This window comes from Bufo gargarizans, chromosome 1 (assembly GCF_014858855.1).
Source record: "Bufo gargarizans isolate SCDJY-AF-19 chromosome 1, ASM1485885v1, whole genome shotgun sequence".
NCBI classification, from domain to species: Eukaryota; Metazoa; Chordata; class Amphibia; order Anura; family Bufonidae; genus Bufo; species Bufo gargarizans.
In genome coordinates, this window is record NC_058080.1 from 376,464,094 (window position 1) to 376,489,824 (window position 25,731).

Below are 25,731 nucleotides of genomic sequence, written 5' to 3' on the forward strand. Positions count from 1 at the left end.
TCTAGCTCCATAAAACTTGATGGTTGTGTCATGTCATATTACTTTAGTACTATAAGGAAGTTATATCTTAAAATATGCTGTAAAAGGCATGACCTATTCCAGGGGCGTAACTATAATTCATAGGGCCCATAGCATAGATGGGGCTTCTACCGCCTAGTATAGGAAACTTGAAATGGCAGCATAAGTAGCAATAAAGGTATGCAATGTATAACAGTACCATATATCATAAAACCCACATTGTAGGAAAAAACTGCCATATTGTTATTTTCCCACAAAAAGGTACACTCTGGGCCCCATACACCCTCAACCTCTGGGCGCTATGACTGCTATAGCTACAGTTACACCCATGACCTTTTCTTTGCCTAATAACAGGCATAAAGCAGGGCAAGAAGAAAAACCCGCAGTTTTTCCGTGCCAGTTCTTATGAGTGTGACTATCGGTAGCATTGACCCATCTCAGAATCACTCGTAATCTCTCAAAGGCAGGGGTTAAGGAAAACTGCCAATTCATTTATTTCTATACGGTTTCTAAAGTTGTAACACATGGAGTCACTCGGCCATTAAGTGTACAACGTGACCCTTGACTTTAGTAAGGCCTTTTATTTAGTAAATTGGCCACCCATGAGCTGCAGGCCTCTTGTAGACTAAGTAAACAGACTGACATAGTCTGGAGAACAGCTGCACCACTGAAGCTTGATGTTCTGTCACTACATCGGTGGTGCAGAGGTGATGTTCCCGTAATATAAAGTAATACTATCCAGTCGTGAAAAGTACAACTTGATAAACATTCCCGAGGCCACACGTTGTGCTTACTAGTCCTTCTCCTGTGTAATACTGAAGTCTGGGATACAGTCCAGTGGCCCTGGGTAGGTGATTTTGGATAATACAAAATGCTTATAATGGATATTTTTGTCTTGTGTTTTGTATTACTAGGATTATATATTAGACTTGATCCCGTGTTATATTGTTTTAACAAGAGAGATTGAAGGTAGACCAGCAGATACTTTTCTCGCTAGCAGCTTGGTTTTCTACCCTATAAAATGGCATTGTTTGTTCATCTGGTAAAATCTCTCCTCACCACTGCTTTGTGTTATTGGATTCCTTAAAGGGGTTATCCAATTTCTGAAACAGCCCCCCCATGTGCAAGGCCCCTCACCGGTAATATACTTACCTCGCTCCCGACGGCGCTCCTGGTCCCTGCACCGCCGCTTCTCCCTGTACATGCATGAAAACATCCAGTGTCAAGGGGGAGCAGCCAATAGCAGGCGGGGACAGGGACAAGCCTCTCTTGCATCGTGGGTGACGCTAGGGAGGATCGTCCCCATCCCTGCCTGCCATTGGCTGCTCCCCCGACACCGGATGTTTTCATCCGTGTACTGGGAGAAGCAGCAGCGGCGGTGGGGGACCAGGAGCTGCAACGGGAGCGGGGTAAGTATATTACCTGTGAGGGGCCTGGCACATGGTGGAGCTGTTTGAGAATTGGATAACCCCTTTAAATGGGTTGGCGCCACAAAATATTCTACATATTTGATACTTGGATCTGAATACTTATGTAATTGCTTGTGATTAAAAATGTAATCGTAGTTATTTAATAAACTCTATCTGTACAGCGCCAGCTGCTGCTTGTTTTTCTTATTTCTTGTCCACCTCACTGAGGTGGACATATGTGATCTGTTTGCCACGAACCCTATCTTCTGTTAGAAGCTGTGCAGGACACACCTCTTGAGAAAGGTCACATCCCCTGAGCTGTCAGCCTGAAATAAATCTAGCTGAACAACTGGGGCAATGAGTGGGGGGTCTCTGGATCCATGTGCGGTACAGGACTGGTTCTAACTGTAGATAGTTATCCCCTGCCCACAGGATAGGGGACATTTATTAGATCGGTGGGGGTCCTACCGCTGGGACCCGCACCGATGAGGAGAATGGGTATCCCATATCCATCTGAGCCCCCTGAAATGAACATAGCGGCAGGTCTGGCTTCCTCTCTGCTGCTCCATTCATCTCTGTGGGAGTTCTGGACAAAGCAGAGTACAGTACCCATCTATTTCAAGAACTCCCATAGAGATAAATGAAGCAACAGTGCACATGCCAGACCTGCCACTCTGTTCATTTCGGGGGTACCTCTGAGGTCCCCCTTAGAGGATCAGTGGGGGTCCCAGTGGTAGACATCCCCCTCCCCTCCCCCGATGGATGTCCCCTATACTGTGGCTAGGGGATAACTTTTAACAATCGAAATACCCTTTAAATAATGCATAACCGGTGTTGCCCACAGGCATTATTGCACAGATTGTGCATGTCCAAATCATAGGTAGCAGATCCCTGATACACAGAGCAGTGTGCAGTGGTTTGATGGCAAGCCCGATCTGCAACCTGTGCCGACCATATAGATGGGCTACCATTTGGGCTGGGGGTCTCTCTGTGGCTGGTACCTATGGAAACTTTGTAGGGAGCTCAGACTGGTAATCAGGGTGGCCTCTTGTCACTGTTGTGATGGCACTACTGCATTCATTGTAGACAGTGGCTCAATATATCAGTTCTGTTTCATGTCAGGGGTTGTCCCACAAAACATATTCTACAGTTTTTAAACCAGCTCCTGGATCTCAATACTTTTGTAATTGCATGTAATTAAACATTTAGCATAGCCACTGAGTTATTCAATAAAATGCATCTGTATAGCGCCACCTGCTGCTTGTTCTTTCTCTTATTTCTTTGTCCTGCTCACTGAGAAGGCCACACATGCTCAGTTTCATCCTTCAGCTGCCTCCTGGGCTGTGATTGGTATAGCTGAGACACGCCCCCTGAGCTGCAGCAGAAAAGACACGCCCCTTGAGCTGCCAGCTTGATATAAATCTAGCAGAGCAATAAATAGAGATCTCTGGATCCATGTGAGGTACAGGGCTGGTTCTAGCTTTGTTAGAAAGAGAGTGTCATGTTTGATTTTCATTTATTACATCATTCATGGGATAACCCCTTTAAGTTTTATTGCTGCCTTTGACAATTTGGCACTTGTACCTGTGCCCCCCTGCCCTAATATATTGGTGTAGGTTCTTCTAAAGTGATCAATGCATCATTTTGAATGCCCTTATCATTGCAATTTACTAAATGGGTGCTATAGAAATTCCAACTATGCACTTATTTATGGGTGTTGGAGGAGGGAGGTGACAGGGTCTTGTCTCTCTTTTGCATTGTTTCTTTAAATTACTCTTTTAAGTTCTGTTCTCCAACTACAACTCCCAGAATCCTCCTTTCACTTGTATGGGAGTTACGAGAACAGCCCAGCTAGTGTGCATGCTGGGAGTTGTAGTTTCACAGCAGCTGGAGTGCTGACGGTTGCTGACTTAGGAATTAGTTTCGTGATCTGTCAGACCCTGTTTGTATGTCAGTGTGCTTTGTTGCCAACCTTGCCTTCCCGATGTGACGACCATTGTTCTGAGCACAATACGTGAGCTTATGAATCGTGCAAGGGAGTACAAGGCTGCCCTGTTACATTCTTGTATTCCATGCCTTCCTTAGCTGATGTGGTTATTTCAGACTAAACAAAAGCCACTGAATCACTTTCTTGTGACCGGATATTGTTCTGACGGTATGGTTGATGTGCTTCTTGTGGGTATTGTGTCCTATATTCTAGACTCAAATAGGATGAGTTGTCATGAAACCTTTCTGGTTTGGTAGATGACTGTGTAGGTGTTTCAGTTCCTACTTCTTCAGCGTCGTCCTACTTTTGTTTGATAGCATGTGGTGACCACCGGAGCGAAGAGCACAATCACAATCGTTTGCTACAGGAGTTGTCAGCCAAGCAGATTTGAGAGCCTTCTGCAAATTTCCAAATCTGCTGGATTTCACCCTCAAATGTGCAGCCAAATCTACCTGTACCCCACCTAGACACTACATCGTCAGCAATCTTCAAGCTGATGAGCAGAAAAGAAGCGTAACCATTGGGGGAGATATAGCGGTTTCACTACCCCATGAAAGTGTCTTGATTTGTGCTAGAATGCATGGCGTGCGCTTGCTGTGTGAAGGATATAAAGTGTGTGCGTGCCATAATTTTGTATTCCATTTACTCCTGCCTGTGCCTGCTGAGCTAAGGTTACTTTCACACTAGCATTATTCTTTTCCGGCATAGAGTTCCGTCCTAGGGGCTCTATACCGGAAAATAACTGATCAGTTTTATCCCCATGCATTTTGAATGGAGAGCATTCCGTTCAGGATGCATCGGGATGTCTTCAGTTCAGTCTTTTTGACGTTTTAGGACGGAGATAATACTGCAGCATGCTACGGTTTTATCTCCAGCCAAAAAAAACTGAAGACTTGCCTGATCCGGCATTTTTTTCCATAGGAATGTATTAGTTCCGGAATGCCGGATCCGTCCTTCCTGTCTGCGGTTGCGCAGACCGAAAAAAAATGCGAAAAAAATAAATGCCTGATCTGTTTTTCCGGATGACACTGGAAAGACAGATCCGGCATTTCAATGCATTAGTAAGACGGATCAGGATCCTGATCAGTCTTACAAATGCCATCAGTTGGCATACGTTTTGCCGGAACTGCTCCGGCGACGGAACTGCTTGCCGGATCACTCTGCCGCAAATGTGAAAGTAGCCTAAGGCTAAGAGCTGACATGCAGGACTCCTAGCTTAGTGAAGAAGGCACAGGCAGGAGCCCACCCTGCTCACTAATTCTGGCATAGCGCATGGGTACAGGATACTGATGTGCTATGCCAGCATTTAGTAAACCAACAATGTGCGCTCCTGCCCGTACACCCTTCTCTGCGGCCCCATTCATAAAGTGTACAGTCCGTACTCCGTACACCGCTGAGAAGTCAACAGTGTGCAGAAAAGTCAATCTAAAGCGCACATGGGAATCTGCGCTTTAGGGGGGGAATATCTCTATCCTTAAATAAATAAAATACATTAGTAAGAGTATTATTTGGGCATTCGGGACATAAAAAAAAAAAAGTCATTAAAAGTTTAGTTCCTCTTTAAATAGGAAGCATTGGATGTGCGTCCGTGTGTGAAGGCTATAGCTGCAGATTATGTCATTGTTACCTGCACGTCTGATATTTTTTTAGCAGCCTTTAAGCCTAGTAGAAGAGTTTTGTTCGGCCAAGTTATGGATGGGTTGAGCGGAACGTTGCCTGTCAGACAATAGAAAAGTTCCGAAGTTAGTTCAGTAGTATCCTGCTTCTATTGAACCTGTGTATATGTCGGCACACCTTACTGACCTATAGGATAGCATTTTACCTCTTGTCTGACGCTTCCTTCTACAGATCACCCATTATGTGTACAGTATGTCTCCTTTATGTTTTTGCTATAGCAAGAATAACAATGTCATGGGACGCTATGTATCAAAAGGGAGAATACTTCTAGTGTCTCCTGCCCTGTGACCAACAAGGAGACACAGTATGGTTATTATACAGTATGTCTAACATTGGCTTACAGAAGGTGTCAACTCATAAGAGGTTATAGATCTATAAATATGTAAGCACCTTGCCCAGGATGACTTAAAGGGGTATTCCGGTTGTGGTAAGATATCCCCTATCCAGTAGCGGAGATCTGTACTCGGCTGTCTCTGGAATTCCCAGAGATGAATGGTGTGGCAGTGTGCATGCCCAACCTACCTCTATTACATCGAGTAAGGGGTGCCTGTTCTGAAGAGCGGTGGGGATCCCAGCAGTAGGGTCCCCACCCATCTAATAGTTATCCCTCATGCTGTGGCTAGAAGATAACTTGCCACAACTGGAATACCCCTTTAAAGCTTAACTCCACTCAAAACCTGGAGGTTCTAGTATAATTGTAGTTAAATGAAGTATCCCAACCCTTCCAAGGTGTCATACCCATTGTAGTATAGGGTGTTATGTCAGGGTCCTTGATTTCTGCTCTACATAAAGGGGTTCTACACAGAATGTAGACTGTATCCTGCACACTATAGACAAACTGTAAAGACACATCTGATTCGAGCCCAGGAGGAGCAGAGAATGGGAATGGTAGCGAATCTGGCTGAAACAGTCAATCACATTAGCAATCCTCACACCAATGCTCCCCAAGGCCAGGGCAGTGACATGAGGGCACACTTTTTCTTCCCTCAGGGCACGCCCTGACGTTGGGGCTCCTGCCTGATGGTAGTTGGGGTGCCCTTGGTGTCATAGTTTTGTGCGGGTGCAAGCCAGGAGGTGTAGAGTGGAATGGTCAGCGTATGATGCAGGAGTCGGTAACCAGACCAGATGTAAAAAATAAACATCTCTATTTAGTTAAGTACAGAATTAGAGTTGTAGTACACCCAAAGAATCAAAACACAGTTCCCAATAATTCACATTGCAAGTTTCCCAGCTACTCACTTCCAAAAACTGCACCACCCCTGTCTACAGGCTGTGGGGGGGTATTGCAGCTCTGCCTCATTGACTCCAATTAAGCTTGGGGTACTTTCACACTAGCGGCAGGACGGATCCGACAGGCTGTTCACCCTGTCGGATCCGTCCTGCCGCTATTTCGACGTGCCGCCGGACTGCCGCTCCGTCCCCATTGACTATAATTGGGACGGGAGCAGAGCTCAGGCTTAGCACGGCGAAAGGCCGCCGGACTAAAAGTACTGCATGTCCGACTTTTTAGTCCGGCGACCTCTCGCCGTGCACTTAGTCAATGGGGATGGAGCTGCGGCACGGCGAAATAGCGGCAGTGAACAGCCTGTCGGATCCGTCCTGCCGCTAGTACCCTAAGCTGCAGTACCAGACACAGCCCATGCACAGGGTTGCTGCTGTTTTCAGATGAAAGTAGCCATACTTTTCTAATCCTGGACAACACCGATATTCGGACGAAAAAGCTTTAATTTAAAGAAAGATCGGTCATTGACAAAAGTTTGTTCTTTGAAAGAAGGTTCCCAGAAGTTTTTTGTCCTTCTTCAGACAAAATCATAAATTTGTTACTGTTTTAGCAGTGAAATATATTCTGTTTTCTTTCATCATCTTTCCCCAAGATTAGCCAAGAAAGTCATCTCTCTGAGTTTCTCACTAGTCATGGTATAGTCTATGCAGACACTTTTTGAAGTTTGGAATCCTTGAGCAATTCCAGACCTGGTGTGAAAACGACCTTTCTTTCTCCTGTGTTCTCCACAGGGGAGCCGTTGGTCATGTTCCTGGTGATAACCACCTCCAGCCCCCTCCTGACCTTGCCTGTAAGATGTCATGTGTAGCCTTTACATCACTGTATAATGGTTTATTTACGAACAGATTGCATTGCTTACAGCTTTGTCATTGGCCTTTGTCTCCCCCCCCCCCCCCACAATCCCAACTAGTGTTGCAGTAAACCAAATTTTACATGACTATAGTAAAATTGAAGTTGCTGAAAACTGATCATTTTCGGCTATTGTGGTTGCATGACTGTGCCTCATAGTTTGAATGCTTAATACCCACTCAAAGCTGAGGATAGATGGAATAATTATCAACAATTTCGAGATCCTCACAGGACTGACTACCTTACCATTCTACTTCGCTCCAGGTCACGGGAATCCTATTCTTGTAGTCAAGGTGGGGAACCCCTCCAAGCATGTGGGATAAACCACCATTGAAGGTGTTTTCCAAGATTTTGATATTGACTGCCTATAAGATCAGTGGGGGTCTGGGTCTGACTCCCAGCACCCTCTCCGATCACTTGTTTAAGGAAGCCTAGGACGAGGCTTAAGCGCCCACAGAGTGCCGTATCCTCTTCTTTTAGCAGAACAATGGAGGTGCCGGAGTATGACTATTTATGACTTATCCTGAGCATAGACCGTCAATATCAAAATCTTGGAAAACCCTTTTTAAGTAAAGATCAAATAGTGATATAAAAGTAAAGTATGGATTATGCATAAAAACAAGGTTCTGATTTTACCTTTGGTTACATCATCTTCCTCAGTAGGTCACTTGTGACCTATACACTAGCCTGTGAAGAACCTTCTGTGTAATTCTATACCTGTCCCTTGGAAACAGCAGTGATTGCATGCTGGAGGAAAGGCTCTTGAGCTTCCATAGTAACATGCAGATGGTTTTGTAATTGAGCTTTCAGGGTCTCGGAGGCTCTGTCCTCCAGTGTTTAGAAAGAATCTATTACTAAGTCAACAGTTGATGGATACCACATGTATATTTATTACTAGGGCATTGAAAGGAATCAGTCTGCTGTAAACTTCTCATTGTGTGCTTTTAGAAAACTAAAGCCTGTCTTAGACTTATTTAAAATACAGAATAAAGAACAGAGCCTCAAAATCTAAAATACATTGGGAGCAGTGGACATCATGGAAAAATTTAACATGTCTCTTTTCTGGAAAAAATCTGGAGTACAAACCTGAAACTATCGAAGTAGAAAGAGAAGTGGCCAGTGGCCACATGATTTGGCCTTTTAAAGAGGACCTGTAACCTCTCCCTCCATGTCTGTTAGTAATGATGTGCTTTTGCCATGTGATAACAATTCTGGAATATCTTTTCTTATGACTCTATGTTGTGATATTCCGCTATAATTTCTACTCAAAGTTTCTAATTGAATTGGCAGAAGACTGCAAGAAAGTTCCAACTGGGTGTTACCAGTTTGGGGGGTCCCTGCACAGTCGGTCACTGGCAGCACCAAATGGATTTTTGTCAAAATGTTCATAGACACACCTCCAACTGGTAACACCTAGTTGGACCTTTATTGCAATCTGTTTGCAATTTGTTCATTAACTTCTAGTCTCTCTTTAATACTTAGAGGACCTTTCACCGCTCCTGACATGCCTGTTTGAATAGCTTCATGCATTCCCATGAAATAACTATTCTGGAGCATCTGCTCTTATGACTCTATCTTGTGCCGTTCCTTTATAATTCCTGCTGTTATTAATGAATTACTATTATTCTTCAGTAAAGATACAGAGGGCTGGTAACCAGTTTGGGGGGGGGGGGGGGGGGGAAGAGAGGTGTACTTGCACAGTCTGACAATAGCAACTTGTTACCTCCCCTCTGTACCCTTACTGAAAGAAGAGGACCTTTCACCTGTAAAAACAATGTGAACTAACTATACAGACATGTAGAGCGGCGCCCGGGGATCTCACTGCACTTACTATTATCCCCGGGCGCCGCTCCGTTCTCCTGCTATGCCCTCCGGTATCTTTGCTCTGTGAGTTATAGTAGGCGGTGTCTGCCCTTGTCCTGTGGGCGTCTCCTTCTCCTAGGCTGCAGCGCTGGCCAATTGCAGCGCAGAGCTCACAGCCTGGGAGTTTTTTTTTCTCCCAGGCTGTGAGCTCTGCGCTGCGATTGGCCAGCGCTGCAGCCTAGAAGGAGACACCCACAGGACAAGGGCAGACACCGCCTACTATAACTCACAGAGCAAAGATACCGGAGGGCATAGCAGGAGAACGGAGCGGCGCCCAGGGATAATAGCAAGTGCAGTGAGATCCCCGGGCGCCGCTCTACATGTCTGTATACTTAGTTCACATTGTTTTTACAGGTGAAAGGTCCTCTTGAAGACTAATAGTAATTCATTAATAACTTCTAGTAGAAACAATAAAGGAATGGCACAACATACAGACCTAAGAATTGGGGCTGCAGCTAAAGATTATTTGAATAATCGATTCGTTGTTGATAATTTCATCGATTAATTGGGAAAAAACACCAAAATGACAAAAAAAGGGGTTTATATGATTTTACTTGAGAAAGTATGTTCAAAGGCCATATTAAAACAATTGTAGTATTTACATAATTATAACATTTTTGCATTACAATGTAAAAAAGACAGCATGTCCACATGGTCAGGGCTTAGGCTAGCTCTCTTCTTACACGCTATGTTACCTGTTGCATAGAAGAGACGTTCCGACGGTGTGGATGTACAGCTTATAATTTATTGCACATTCAATCTCCAAGACTCCTACTCCTCCCAACTACTATTATCCTGATTACCTGGCTAAGTTATGGGGGGGGGGGGGATCTGTGAATGGCACTGTTATGGGGGGCATCTGTGGATGGCAGGCACTGTTATGGGGGGCATCTGTGGATGGCAGGCACTGTTATGGGGGGCATCTGTGGATGGCAGGCACTGTTATGGGGGGCATCTGTGGATGGCAGGCACTGTTATGGGGGGCATCTGTGGATGGCAGGCACTGTTATGGGGGGCATCTGTGGATGGCAGGCACTGTTATGGGGGGCATCTGTGGATGGCAGGCACTGTTATGGGGGGCATCTGTGGATGGCAGGCACTGTTATGGGGGGCATCTGTGGATGGCAGGCACTGTTATGGGGGCATCTGTGGAATAAGTGTCCCTGTGTAGTGATTGTGAATGACCCCCAATTCAGGGGTGGGGGCTGGCATTTCGGTTTTGTAATAGCAGCGGGGCCTGGTGCAGTCACTGTATTCTATTACACCGGGCCCCGCTCACCCAATCATATCTATCAAGTAGGGGACGTTAAACGACTTATAGTTCAAAATCACTCCAGACCCTAACTTACTAGTATTAAACGATCGCAGGAGGCAGGGCAGTTGGACGGGCAGCAGCAGCAGCAGCGTAACTCACTACGTCCAGCGCTTCCTAACTGCTACGAAGTGTACTAGTAAGTTTTACATGCTGCCACCCACTCCCGCCCGCATAGCAACAAATCGGCCGATTATTCGATAACGGGAGTCGTCGACAACGAATCCAGTTATAGAATATTATCGATAATGTCAATTAATCGTTGCAGCCCTATTAAGAATAGATGCTCCAGAATTGTTTTTACACAGGGAATGCTTAAAACTATAAAAACAGGAATGTCAGGAGTGGTGACCGGTCCTCTTTAAATCAGTAAGTACCAAGTGTTCTTCGAGGAAAAGAAGGGTTACTTTTGCCCAAGGTAGTCTCAGTCTCACACCATGTACACAATGCAAATATATATATATATATATATATATATATATATATATATATATCCTTTTTAACAGGGACCGGCAACCTTCGGCACTCCAGCTGCTGTAAAACTACAACTCCCAGCATACACACTTGCTCAGCTGTTCTTGTAACTCCAATAGCAGTTAAAGGAGGTTGCTGATGCCTGGTCTATAACTTGGCACCCTTTCTCTTGCATTCAGCAGTGTCATGATATTCTCTCTCCTCTAAATCCTACATCTGCTGTATCTAATTTTGTCTAAAGGTGACCACGCACTTTCAGTCTGTGTTGGGCAAACACTCGCCAGACACATGCACTCTGTTAGACTGAGCGTACATATGTTCTTTTGAATGGTGAGAGTGAAGTAAACTACTGCCAGACACCTTCCTTGAGAACTAAACCTGCCCAATCTTTAGTTCTTTGAGAACTTAAGATTGGGCGTGTTGAGCTTCAGCTTTTTTGTTCATCTGACATAGTCTGACCGAACATTTCATATACATTATATCTTTGGCCGATCCAATGTGCATGACCACCTTTACAGAGAGAGTACTTATACTGAATCTGCCCGTCATTCTGTTTAAGAACATGTCCTATGCATTAGATGGTTGGCCGATCCAATGTGCATGACCACCTTAACAGAGACAGTATTTAGGCTGAAGCTGCCCGTCATTCTTTTTAAGAAAAAACTCAGTAGTATTTTTGACATCTTCATATTATGGAACGCTGAGTGAGTAGTATTTTAACCCCTTGACTACATCTGCCATACATGTACAGCAGATATGATCTCACCAGATCCAGAGCAGAGTGAGTGCCACATCTCCTGGGTGACTGTGGTTTCACTCAGCAGACACTGGGGGCTAATGTCTGTGATTGACAATAATGCATATTGCAGACAAATGTGACCACTGCATCTGAGCACTGAAAACCCAGGACTGAAACGGCTCCCCCTTGAGGTGATCAGGAGGCGTTCATTCCCTGTGGCCCTCTGAATGGTCTGAGACTGCCGCAACTGCGTTCCTGTGGAGATCCTTTGGCTCCGTTGGAACATAGTGAATTTCTCATAGTCTCCAAAGCTAATTCATTCATCAAATCACCCGCTTTCCCCAGAATAAAAATAAACAATAAAAAAAAACTAAAGCATTTGCTGTGTCCTAGCAACACTCGAACTATTAAAATATAGAAATATTGACCATACAGCAAACGGCATCACAGCAAAGAAAATCAATGTGGCTAGTTCACCGCTTTTGGTCGCTTCCTCTCCCCAAAAAATAAAGTGATTAACAAGTCATATACACTCCAGAATGGTATCCGTGAAAAGTACAGATAGTACAGATAAAAATAAAATTGGGGGATCAGAATATGCAGATGAAATTATTTTTTTTTTACTTCTATGCTGTATCTGTGTTTCTTCCTGGATATATTTGCACTGCTCTGGAATACTTGGCATACCTTGATCTAACTTGAGATAGCACACATTCCAGTTCTATGTGACAAGATATTATTAACCAGAATTTTTTCCTGTAGAAATAAAAATATACAGAATTTCTTTGCTCTGCTGCAAGTTGCTTTCATTCAGTTTATTTTTTAGTATCCTGCCTTATACTGCCCTAAAGTGAATTTCTTGGTGGCCTATCCTTTGCAGCACAATGCCAGCAGTGTCGGACTGGGTTACCTAGGGGAAAAATGCTTCCGTTACTGATGATACAACCATCTACATCCGTTATGTACGGATCCGGTTGTATTATCTTTAACATAGCCAAGACGGATCCGTCATTAACTCCATTGAAAGTCAATGGGGGATGGATCCGTTTTCTATTGGGTCAGATTGTGTCAGAGAAAACGAATCCGTTCCCGTTGACTTGCATTGGGGGTCATGCGTCGCATCCCAAGATGGAAAACAAAATGCAACATGCTGCGGTTTGCGCTCCGGTCTGGGAATGCAACTAAACGGAACAGAATGCATTTTAGAGCATTCGGTTCTGTTCAGTTTTGTCCACATTGACAATGAATGGGGACAAAACTGAAGCGGTTTTTACCAGTATTGAGACCCTATGACGGAACTCAATACTGGAAAACTTAACCGCTAGTGTGAAAGTACCCGAAGTCTACTGTGTTATGTGCCACTTGTGCAGGGGGTGGGAGACTAGGGGCAGTGTCTACAGACAAGGTATTGTGCCAGGATAAACATCACCAGTCCCTTCATTCTGCCAATCAGTTGGAGTCCTGGGGACTTGGACCTCAATTTCCCGGTGGGCCGATGCCCGTGCCTTATGTTTGTCTTGCCTTCTGTCAGTTTGGACTCTCCTACAACTTGAGGTCACTTCATCAGGGAGCGAATTTGTGCTTAGCAGAGCGTCTGTGCAGTGGTAGCGCTACAGTCGTTGTAGAGGCAGTGGCAACTTTGTGTTTGAAAATGCTTCCTTTTATTCTCCAAACCACACCCCCTCATTAACCTGTCCTTGGGGAGCGGGGGAGGTCCGGTTTTACAACACTCAGCTGTCTCTCTCTTCACAATACACCCCCTCATGCTGCGTACACCAATCCTGGGGAGCGGGGGAGGTCAGGTAATACAGCGCTCAGCTGTCCCGACCCGCGCAGGGGTGTGGTTTGGAGAATAAAAGGAGGCGTTTTCAAACACAAAGTTGCCGCTGCCTCTACGACGACTCTAGCGCGGCCACTACACAGACGCTCTGCTAAGCACAAATTCGATCCCTGATGAGCCATGAATCATGGCGAAACGTGTTGGATGGTGCTTTTAGATAATTGGGAAGAGAGGGGTTTCTAGACCAGGCCCGAGGTTCCAGCGGCTGGGGGTCGCTCTTTTAAGGCGAGTGCTCCGACTACAGCCTGTTAGCCTTTCCCCATTGTAGACCAGTTGGTAGGGGTCAGTAAGCTGATTGACTTAAGCTGAGTTTTGTGAAGCACTCCAGCAAAGGGAATCCTGCTAGGTAATTTCTGCCCCCCCAAACTAACGAGAGGAGAATAGAGCCAACTGCAAATAAGTCCCCTCCCTCGAACAAAGGAAGTGTGTACAAAAGATTTTAACTCGTACTGTCTCACTTATTTTAATAGGAGAAAAATGAAAGTTACATTTTATTACATATTATTTTTCATTAAGGTACACTCAGTTTAGTATAGTTCAAAATTCATCTATTAATGGTAATCTGACCTTGACCAAATCTGTGTATTTGTTGACATTCAGCCAATTTGTGTTCTTCAAGGGTTGGTATGTTCCATGGGTGGTACACTGAAGGTGAATGGGCTTTTTCTGAACTGACGTTTGTCCAGCATATCTAGTCATGCTTTATTTTTGTGTACATGGTAACAATGTGCTTAAAAAAAGTCAACTCCCTTTTTTTGGTTTTATGTTGAACGCTTGTGGAGAAGTTAATGACTGCTTCCCGTAGTATTCTAGTCCCTTGCGGTTTTGACCTCCCTAGACTTGTATATTCTTAGTCTCCACATTTCTAGTTCTGTGTATTCTCGGCCTGCTAAGCTTTTATTAAAGAGACCATTTTAGAGTCCCCCAAAGCTCATCTTTGATCACAAAGGAGGCGTCCTGCTAATTAGAGCGTTCGTTTGTTCACTTTGTACTGCAAACATGGAGAACACAAAACCCAAACAAAATGGACTCTGGGGGGTCAACATTTTTCGGATTTTTATGTGACAGTTAATGGAGAACAAGGCATCTTTCTCTCTATTACAAGGCAGATGAAGTGACAGAACAGGCACTGATAAACTATATTGGAAGTCAATAGGTACTTGTTTTTTTCCTTTCATTTTTTAATTGGCAATTGTCGTGCGGATTTGTTCCACTTTGTACGATGTAGCAATTCTTATCTTGACAATGAACTAGTCAAATAAACAGTTGCAAGAAACATTTGATTTTCCATGGCTTTTTATGGCTCATGTGACATTATTATTGCACTTTGACTTTATATCACAGCCAAGTTAGAAACTCTTCCATCTGTATGTTGGTCATTTTTACACCGACATAAAAAGATTTAACCATGGACATGCTGATTTCAGTTTTGGCAAAGAACAGCCTGCTGGAGCTCTCTGGATCCTCCATTGCCAAATGTTACCGCAATGCCCGTTGGCCCCTTTGTCTATAATGGGATCTAGTGGAGATCCAAACGCTACCCAGAAAATATGGTAGAATTCAGCTGGACAAAAACCACTGCTTGCATATTTGCTGGGTAGTGGCCGGGTCTCTGCCGGTTCCCATTATAGTCAATGGGTCCGACAGGCATTCCGGAGTCTTCTGGATCCAGAGAACTCCAGCAGCTTGTCTGCTGGAACAGCCTGCCGGAAATAAAGCAGTAGAATAAAATTGGCCTTAGACATATGCTGGGTACTATAGACAGAGCCAAGTATTCTTAAACCAGTCTGCCAACATGGATTGCTTTTCTACACCGCCTGCTGTATTGCTTGACTGCCCAAACAATATTTCTATTTTTAAAGGGAACCTGTCACCTCCAAAAGTGATATAAAACTGCCAGCATTACCTTATAGCACCCCCCCAGTCTGTTATTGATCATGTGTGTGTGAACAAGAAATTCGATAATCCATACTTGAGAAAAACACCTTTTTAATCTCCATGAGCGCTCTGTTTCCTGTGAGCTTGAAGTCAAGTGGGCAGTGGCCTCCTTGCTTCAAATCAAGAAAAGCCCACCTCTTACCCGTCCCCTGTTGACTGTGATTTACATATTTTCTATTCCTTGGTATCGTGCAAATCTGGTGCCTGTGCGGTGTGCCCCTTATGACTGCATGATCCCATCTTGGGCTCCTGCAGTCAGCCAGGCATAATTTTCTCACTGCGCATACGCCGGCTAGATTCGGCATGCGCATCGGCAAAAATCGGCGCTCGCGCCGGCGAGGTATATTCACAGCGCAAGTGTGATCACTGGCTGCAGGAGAACTCAAGCCAGTGATCACGCTCGCACTGTGAATATACCTAGCTGGCGCATGCGCAGTGAGAAAATTATGTCCGGCTGACTGCGGGAGCCTGAGACGGGATCTTTCAGTCACAAGGGGTGCACCGCGCAGGCGCCAGACTTGCGCGATTCCAAGGAATAGAAAATATGTAAATCACAGTCAACAGGGGACAGGTAAGAGGTGGGCTTTTCTTGATTTGAAGCAAGGAGGCCGCTGCCCCCTTGACTTCAAGCTCACAGGAAACAGAGCGCTCAGGGAGAATTAAAAAGTGTTTTTCTTAAGTATGGATTATCGAATTTCTGGTTCACACACATGATCAATAACAGACTGGGGGTGCTATAAGGTAATGCTGACAGTTTTATATCACTTTTGGAGGTGACAGGTTCCCTTTTAAAGACCATTTTATACATTCATTAAGAAATGGATTGATCGTAATGGCTCTACATTTAGAAGCAACAATGAATGCCATGATCCAACCTTTTCAGACAGATTATGCTAATAACCACTACAGGTGAAACTCGAAAAATTTGAATATCGTGCAATAGTCCATTTATTTCAGTAATGCAAATGAAAAGGAATTGCATTAATGCAACTTAAAATTAGAATTTTGTGAAAAGGTTCAATATTCTAGGCTCAAAGTGTCACACTCTAGTCAGCTAATGAATCCATACCCCCTGAGCAAAGGGTACCTCAAAATTGTGACTATGGGGTTTCATAAGCTGTAAGCCATAATCATCCAAATTATAACAAATAAAGGCTTGAAATATCCAGCTTTGCATGTAATGAGTATCTCATATGTTAGTTTCACCTTTTAAGTTGTAAATGAACAATATTCTTATTTTTCGAGTTTACCTGTATATGTTATTGTTCCAAGCTGCTTACTTGACTAGCCTGTTTGCATTTTCTGCAGACAGACCCTGTCGGCTTGATTGCAGTCATTCCTGCCTTTTTCCTGAATGATCATCTAAGCTCAGTTCTGATGCTAAACCTTGATTTGATCAAATTTGGGCTTAGATTATTATTCAGGAGAACTGGAAACCCAAATGTCAGGGAGCATGTCTAAAAAAATAATAAAAAATGAGCAGAGAATGGAACCCTGCAGCTTGCTATGTATTGTAATTAGGGATGAGCGAATAGACTTTGGATGAAACATCCAAAGTCGATTTGCATAAAACATTGTTCTAATACTGTACGGAGCAGGAGCTCCGTACAGTATTAGAATGTATTGGCTCCGATGAGCCAAAGTTATTGCTTTGCGAAGTCTCGCGAGACTGCGCAATAATTTCATAAATTAATTTGTACTGTAAAAAAAAACATTTCCCAAACTCTGGTTCGATTCCAAGTGGTACCTGGAGCAGGTACCACTTGGAATCGAACCAGAGTTTGGGAAATGTTTTTTTTTACAGTACAAATTAATTTATGAAATTATTGCGCAGTCTCGCGAGACTTCGCAAAGCAATAACTTTGGCTCATCGGAGCCAATACATTCTAATACATACAGTATTAGAAAGAAGTTTTATGCTAAATCGACTTCAGATGTTTCCTCCGAAGTCGATTCACTCATCCCTAATTGTAATACATGGAGGCTGCAGAAGAAAATGATACAACATTTTGAATAAAAGCCAATTATCCTGTAATACAGCCAATGCAATGAAAAATAACCAAAATGTGTACAGAACCTTTTTTAAATCTATTCTGGTTATCAAATGCTATGACCTGCTTGTTTAGAGAATTCCTCTATACCTTCTGTGTACTTGCATTGTCACAACACTAGATGAGCAATGAACAGGGATTAGGTTTTATTCTGGTCATAAACTGTTTGTTTTCATTCTCTATAGTGAACAGGGCTTATATTATGCTTTAGGCAGCAAATACCAGGTGTTGCTTTATTATTTGTATGAGGAGGTGCTGAGAGATGTTTGTAATTTGGAAAGTGTCGCTTTACACTAAACAAAAGGCTTTCATCAGCTTTGTTGGGGTATCCTTTATTTAGTTATGTAGTTGAGACCTGGCAGGCACTCCATTTTCTTTTAACCTAAATTAGGGCAGCCACCGTTTATGATGGGCACAGAATATGGCCCAATTATGATGCTGTGCATAAAATGGGATTGAAGAAGGATGAGAAGTTTTCTAAAATCACTTTTAAAAATTATATTCGGGATTTGCATCAGTAGCAGATCTGAATAATTTTCTTGAGCAGCAGAAACAGTTTCTTAAAAGCAATGGCCTATAGACCCATAAGCAAGGCTTGGTGGGTTATTGGTGAATATTTAATCCATTCCAGTGGATGGGAATCGGCAATTCCAATCCAATCTTAGTTCGATATTTATGCATTGCATGGAACCTTCTGTCTTATTACTATCTCAATAAACGTCTAGGATTTGTCCCATCAGGATAACCCCTTTCATTAGGCATCTCCGCTCATGACAATATGATGGTTGGGGTTTACACAAATTATTCCACAATGCTTAAAAAGTCACTAACCTTTAGCAAAACATTTGATATATCATAGAGACGTATCAAAAGTTTTGATCAGGCACTGAGACCCCCGCCGGTCCCTAGAATAAGTTGAGAAAAATGGTGCAAGAAGAAGAGGTGTTCAAGGGGTAATTACATCAAGTGTATTGGTCTCCTACAGGATGAAAGCCATGGCTGATGTGCAGCGACAAATGCGTTGTCTACCTGAAGTTTTAGTCTTTCAATAAAGAAATCTCTTCATCTACCCAGTGGTAGTGTCGCTGCCCTGACAAATGTCCGTCCCTGGTCAGACCTTTGTGGTCGAACTGTCAAGTGTTCTTTTCTAGACCGAAGGGAGAGAAGTGCGCCGATAGCATGCTTTCTCTCCTCGCTAGAGAGATTGCATTAGAGACCTCAATGGAGCCTGTCATGTGCAGTGAGGAGACAGCTTATGCTATCTTTGTGTTTCTCTCCCCTCCTTCTAGGGATTGGGGGGGGGGTCTCGGCACTGAGACCCCTATGATCAATCATTTGATACGTCTTTATGACATATCAAAGGTTTTACGAAAGGTTAGCGACCCTTTAATGAATCCCGGGAGGACATGTATCTCATGGTCATGCCAAATTTGTCAGAGCAAAAGCCCCCTGGTTAATAGAGGTGTGTTCATGTGCCATATTAGAATACCAAATATAGCCGGGGTGTGTTCTGATGCAATACTTTATTCATGCAGTTATGTGTCTACACTCTGTAAGAGATATGAAAATTCCTTGACATAAGGTTCTCAGGACTTGGATGCACATCAGCCTCATCATTGTATGATTCCTTTTATGCAATTCCCAAATACGTTGAAATATAATTGCTTTATTTTTACCTGTGTATTTGTTCCACTATATGACATAATGTGTATAGTTTTATATACTATATGTATGTTATAATGATTTGCACATTTATACATATATATTTTTTTTTACCAGACTTCTTCAGCGAGTGATCACCAATGCTACTACAATGAAACAATAGCTTTTTTCTACAACCGAAGTGGAAAACCTCTTGCCACGGAATGGCATACTGTCAACAAGCTAGTTATGGGACTTGGCATCACTGTATGTATATTCATCATGTTAGCCAACTTACTGGTTATGGTGGCTATTTATGTAAATCGACGTTTCCACTTTCCTATTTATTACTTGATGGCAAACTTGGCCGCTGCAGACTTCTTTGCAGGACTAGCTTACTTTTACCTAATGTTTAACACGGGTCCTAACACTAGAAGATTGACTGTAAGCACATGGCTACTGCGACAGGGTCTGATTGACACTAGCTTGACTGCTTCTGTAGCCAATTTGCTTGCCATTGCCATAGAAAGGCACATTACAGTATTCAGAATGCAGCTGCACACCCGAATGAGCAACAGAAGAGTGGTCGTGGTGATAGTGGTCATCTGGACTATGGCTATTGTGATGGGGGCAATACCAAGCGTTGGATGGAATTGTATCTGTGACCTTGAGCACTGTTCCAACATGGCTCCACTCTACAGTGATTCTTACTTAGTCTTCTGGGCTATATTCAACTTGGTCACCTTCGTGGTTATGGTAGTTCTCTACGCACATATATTTGTATACGTCAGGCAGAGGACTATGAGGATGTCAAGGCACAGCTCTGGTCCCAGGAGAAACCGTGATACTATGATGAGTCTACTGAAAACCGTTGTCATTGTTTTAGGTAAGTGGATTCATGTTTCTATGCAATAAATATACTTCTCAAACTCACTGAAGATGTTTAGTTGATTGTGCCCTTTTGTATGTAGTGTGGATTTTACAGCACTGGAAATTGACCGAAGTGCATAGGTGGGAACTGGAGGAGATCATAGAAGGATATTGCATGGTTAATGTGTTGGAGATACAACAACTTACAGCTTAGTCTATTGCTGGATTGACTGCAGTTCACAGTTATAATACTAGATGTCGCTGTTACCAATGCTCACTTGTAGTCTCTCGATGATGTGTTGTATTTCCTGTACATTGAGGTGAACTCACTGATTTATTTTTCCTGCCTGTGCCATTCACCATGTAAGGTGACCTTCTGTTATTGCACGCATGTTCCAATATACCCAGTTGCTGTTACTTCACAATGTCTGATCTGAGTTGAGTCTGCAACATAATGAAGGTCTATGTAAAGTTGTTTACCTACCTATCTGAGGAGCTGATGTATCGCCAGCAAGATTGCCTATGCTCAGACCTGGAGTTGTTAATGTATATAGCATCTGGACTCTTCCTTTTGTGTGGGAAAATAAAAGGTTCAGCGCCAGAACATCTTTAATATCAAAACGTCTTGATAATCAAAAGTGATTGTTGTACTTGATCATCTCATTAGCCCAAAAATTAGACCATATATGCACAGCTTTAAACAGTAAAATGGGTTGTTCAGGATTAGAAAAACATTTCTGTATTCTTTCAAACACTGGGCCTCACCTATCCAAGGTTGTAGCATTGCAGCGTAGTTTCTTTAAAGGGGTGTTCCCATCTTAGACAATGAGGGCATATCGCTAGGAGATGCCCCCATTGTCTGATAGGTGTGGGTCCCACCGCTGGGATCCGCACCTACAGCGAGAACTGAGCAGGGAAGGTGGTGGCTGGAAGACCCCTGGTTTCCCGTGGTCCGGCCACTGCCAATTACTCTTCCCATAGTAGTGAATAGGAGCGCTCGGCGCTTGTTCGGCCACCACTCCCATTCATTTCTATTGTGCCGATGGAAATAGCCAAGGCAGCACCCGGGTATTTTCGGCGACCCCATAGAAATGAACGGAGGGCGGCTGCGCATGCACAGTCGCCCTCTGCCACCTTCTCCACTTCGTTCTCAGTGTAAGTGTGGGTCCCAGATAGGGTACCTGCACCTATAGGACAATGTGGGCATATCCTAGCGATATGCCCCCATTGTCTGTGGTAGAAAAACCCTTTTAACTTTAATGGAAATGAGCTGCCGTTATAAATGAATTGCTAGCAGTTTGCAGTGAAGGTCCAGATGAGTGTTACCAGATGGGGTGTGTCCCAGCACATTCTGACTCTGGCAGTACTGATTACATAATGTCAGAATGTGCAGGGATAGACCCCAACTGGTAACACCCATCTGGACTTTCATTGCAAACTACTTTGTAATTTCTTCATAACCTTCAGCAGGAATAATAAAGGAATAGAACAACATAGAAACATGAGCATAGATGTTCCAGAAATGTTAATACATGGGGATGCTAGTAGTTGCTAAAACAGTTATGCGAGTAGAGCCTACAGGTCCTCTTAAAGGGTTGTGCACGAATTTCCAGACTGGCAGGACCCGTGTTGGTGATCATACTAACCTGATTCCCAGCACTGAGTTCCAGGTCATTTACTACCTGGTTATGTGACACAACGGAGGCAGATCACCAATGTGGCCAGTGATTGGCTGCAGCGGCGTCAAACCAGAAGTTTACATGAAGAGACCCGAGACAAGCAGTGGGGGCTCAGGAGCGAATGAGCCGGAACCCAACGTCAGGGAGCAGGTAAGTATGATCACCAACATGGATCCCACCAGTCTGAGAGGTCTGGAAATAAGTGTACAACACCTGTACCAAAGTACATACAGGTGAAACTCGAAAAATTAGAACATTGTGCAAAAGTTCATTTATTTGAGTAATGCAACTTAAAGGGAACCTGTCATCTCCAAAAACCATCCCAAGCCACCAGAGTAGCCCGCAGTGTGTTTCTAATGATCATTTTTGTTCAGAAGTCAGATGTGGTAAAAGCTCAGAAAACATTATTTTATCCCCTGCCCGTGCTATTTCCTAGTCATGCTTGAAGTGAAGGGGGCAGCGGCCTCCTTGCTTCAAGTCAACGTAACCACGCCTCCTTCCCTGCCCCTTCGCTGTGACTGACAGCCATCAGTTTGGCTGGCTTTGCCGAACGCTCTGCATAAGCGCTGTCAGTCACAGCAAAGGGGCAGGGGAGGGCGTGGTTACGTTGACTTGAAGCAAGGAGGCCGCTGCCCCCTTCACTTCAAGCACGACTAGAGAAGCGTGCCGGCTGGGAATAAAATAATGTTTTCAGAGCTTTTACCACATATGACTGCTGAACGAAAATGATCATTAGGAACACACTGCGGGCTACTCTCAGGTACTGCTGGTGGCTTGGGATGGTTTTTGGAGGCGAGAGGTTCCCTTTAATGTGGCCTGCCACAGTTGATGGGGTTCCTAAATGCTTCCACTCATAAGACCACTCACAGTTGATTATGGAATATTTTGGGTGAAGAAATTTCACAAACTGACTTGTTGCAGTGGTGGACGACTATTGCACCCTAGAGGTGTACTGTGATGATGTGCCGAGTGGGGGTAGTAGTACTCACAGTTCAGTTGTCCCCTGGGGCCAGCAAGCAGTGGATAGGAAGACAGCACTAAATCCTCTGGGGCACTCTGTTGCAGGGAACACCAGCTAGATATTGGTTGAGGTGCCCTTGATGGTAATTGGGTAACGCTTAGGGTGCATTGGCGGCTGGGCCTCTGTGTTTGTGACACCAGCAATGCAAGGTGCAATGAGAAGATGAAATGGAATGACGAGAGAGGCAGTAGTTTGAACCAAACAGGAACTTTACTTGTCAATTGTAGTCTTGCAGTAAATAGCAATTGTTAGCAGTACTTTGTGTTACATGAAGGTTCTGTGAGGTGATGTATATAGGTTTCAGCTCAACTTATGCAGGAGCGGTAAGGATACTCCTACTTGGTTCCTGATCTTGCTCAGGCTTTTTAGTCTTGCAATACTATGGGTCTCTGGTACTAATAGTATACAACCCAAGGGCAGTCTCCCTCATGGCAGGCAAACTCTCTGCTCCATTCTTTGAAAAGGCTGTCTGAACTATAGTCCATAATGAAATGGTAACGCCCAACATTGTACTTAGTTGTCAGGCTGTGTCCAGGTGCTTTTAGGCTTCTCCTGGTCACTTGGTGCTGTGGAGTCCATAAACTGGGACTGCTCTACTCTCCACAAATTTAAGTAAATTAACTCCTGGGGCAAGGCCCAGGAGTACAGAGACAAGTCTGTCTCCTAGACTCCTCACTCCTCTCCTCCCTCAACTCCTCTCCTATCTAACTTCCTGTGTCTGACCAATATATATGATGTTATTTTGACCTCTAGTGTTGGTAGTGTGTAATGCATTCTAACAGCCTGTGATAGGAATTTAGCGGCATTTACAAAGGAAATTACAGTGATTTATGCAATATGACATGAAAGGGCATATAGCAATTTGGAGTGCCCCATACACACATATGTGGGGCACTACACTATTACACACTGTATTTCAGTGATCTCTTTAGAATTACCCATTCTTTCACAAATGTTTGTAAAGGCAGGCGGCATGGCTAATGTAGGCGATGGATTTTATGCGCCTGAATTCCCTTATTAAGACAATCCTTTTTGTCCATATAGTGTATTATATTGTGTATTTATATGTTACAGTGGTGTAGTTTTAGTGTCCTTAATAAAATTACGCTGTGGCTACATAGCAACTAAAGATGAGCGAATTTCATATTTTGAAATTCGTTCACGCTTCGTTTACTGGTAAAAGCAGAATTGCGGTATGGATTCTGTTACCACAGACCATAATGCAATTCTATGACGGAATGCTTAGAGGCATTCCGTTATTCATTCCGTCAAAATAGAAGTCTATGGGCTGCAAAACTGATCCGTTCCATTTCCGTTATGCAGGGAAGCTCGAGGTCAATTCTGCTTTTACCAGTAAACGAACCGTGAACAAATTTCAAAATATATAATTCGCTCATCTCTAATAGCAACTTTTGATGGATAGTGCCCCGCCATGGGTACTGTACTTGTGACTGGAGTGTTCTTTCCACTATTTATCTAAAGAAACAGAGAATAAACTAAAAACCTATCTCAAGAGTTCTATGTTTTGGGAGCAGTTCCCTTTTAAAAGGCGTCTGTCTGTACTTTTGATCATCTGAGACGTGGCTTCAGTGTGAAGTGATCTTTGCATTGAACTGCTTCACAACTTCTCTCCTCTCCTATGAGTGATAGATGTATGGGTCTCCTGGTCAGCTGCTGTCACTTAGAGTAGAAGGGGAGGGACCATGAAGCAGCTCAAAACACAGTGAAGCTCTACGTTTAGTTCTTTTGCAGAATAAAAAGTTCATATTCACACTACTCCTGATAATAAAAGCTCCTCAGAGGTATGTTTGTCCTGCTCTCCCCATCCCCTGCGTAGTGCTGTCAGCAGTGTTTAGTATCATCAAAACTGTTGATAAATTCTCTTTAAGCCATCATTACTGCTAATGTGGTAATAAGAATGAACAAAAGTGATGAATATCAGAATACAATTTTCATAGATCTGCATTACATGGTTCTTATAGATTCATTTCTAGCCTTTTCATACACTGGTGGAAAGATTTCTATTCAGAAGTCATCCTTTGTTTTGCTACCACTATAGAAGTATTAGGACAGGGAGGATGATTGTACTGGTGAAATAAGATGACCCAAGCAAGCTAATCGGAGAAGCTAGGATTAGGCACCAGGCGGCATCTGTTTAGTACTTCCAAGACTGACGTAAGACCGTTCAATGAGCTAGTATGATTTCTTGGCACTGTTATATCCTATCTCCGACTGAACACTGTGCACATTACATTTTTTAGCATTTTAGCTTGATGAATCAGAAAATGGGTACTATCTCTCCTTGGGGAGAGCACCTTAATCGGCGTTAGGAGACTTACAGGCCATACATGCTCCTCTGGAATTCTGGGAAGAAAGGGATGCAAATGAGCCCTGTGTCTAATGTCACCAGATGTAAGGCAGCTATCCTATAAGTCAATGTTCAACCCTTTAAATAGGCCTTGAGACATGACTCGGATATTAAGTAAGCCAGCACCTCATCTGCAGAGAGCTGTTTTGGGGTGATTGTACTCTCTGCTCTGCACTAATGTGGGGCAATCACCCTGAAACAGCTGTCTGCAGATGAAGTGCTGGCTTACTTAATATCCAAGTCATATTTCAAGGCCTATTTAAAGGGTCTTATATTGACTTATAGGATAGCTGCATTAAATCTGGTGGCATCAAAGGCAAAGCTTGCTAAGAGCTCTTTTGCATTTCTTTATTCGGAGACATACTCTGTTAACAAGGGAAGCGGTAACACCTAGTTGTCACTCCTGGAAATGTATGAATGAATTAGCACCAGCGTAGTTCTGAGAATATGTACCAGATACTGTTGTTTATGGCAGTGTTCCTCAGTTTCAGTCAGCAGGGCCCACCTGCTGGTCATGATTTAAGAATATCCCACAGAATGAATACCTGTGGTAAGTCCTGATGTACTGACACTAATTATTACCCCAAGCTAAGTAATAAGAAAATCCTAAAAACATGACCAGCAGGTGGGCACTGAGGACAAGAGTTGAGGAACACTGATTTATGGTGCATTTTTTTCTGAAAGCATAGACAGAACCTTTGCTTATCTGAAAA

The 25,731-nt window shown here is 43.6% G+C and overlaps 1 protein-coding gene across 4 annotated transcripts in view; it reads left to right on the forward strand.

Moving 5' to 3' along the window:
* The window catches only part of LOC122920463 (lysophosphatidic acid receptor 1-B), a 154,889-nt gene that overhangs the window by 109,370 nt on the left and 19,788 nt on the right, over positions 1–25,731 (forward strand). For all 4 annotated transcript variants that reach the window (XM_044269984.1, XM_044270009.1, XM_044269991.1 and 1 more), the window contains one exon: positions 19,219–19,966. In XM_044269984.1, coding sequence (XP_044125919.1) covers positions 19,219–19,966 — 748 coding nt within the window. The remainder of the gene's footprint in view (positions 1–19,218; positions 19,967–25,731) is intronic.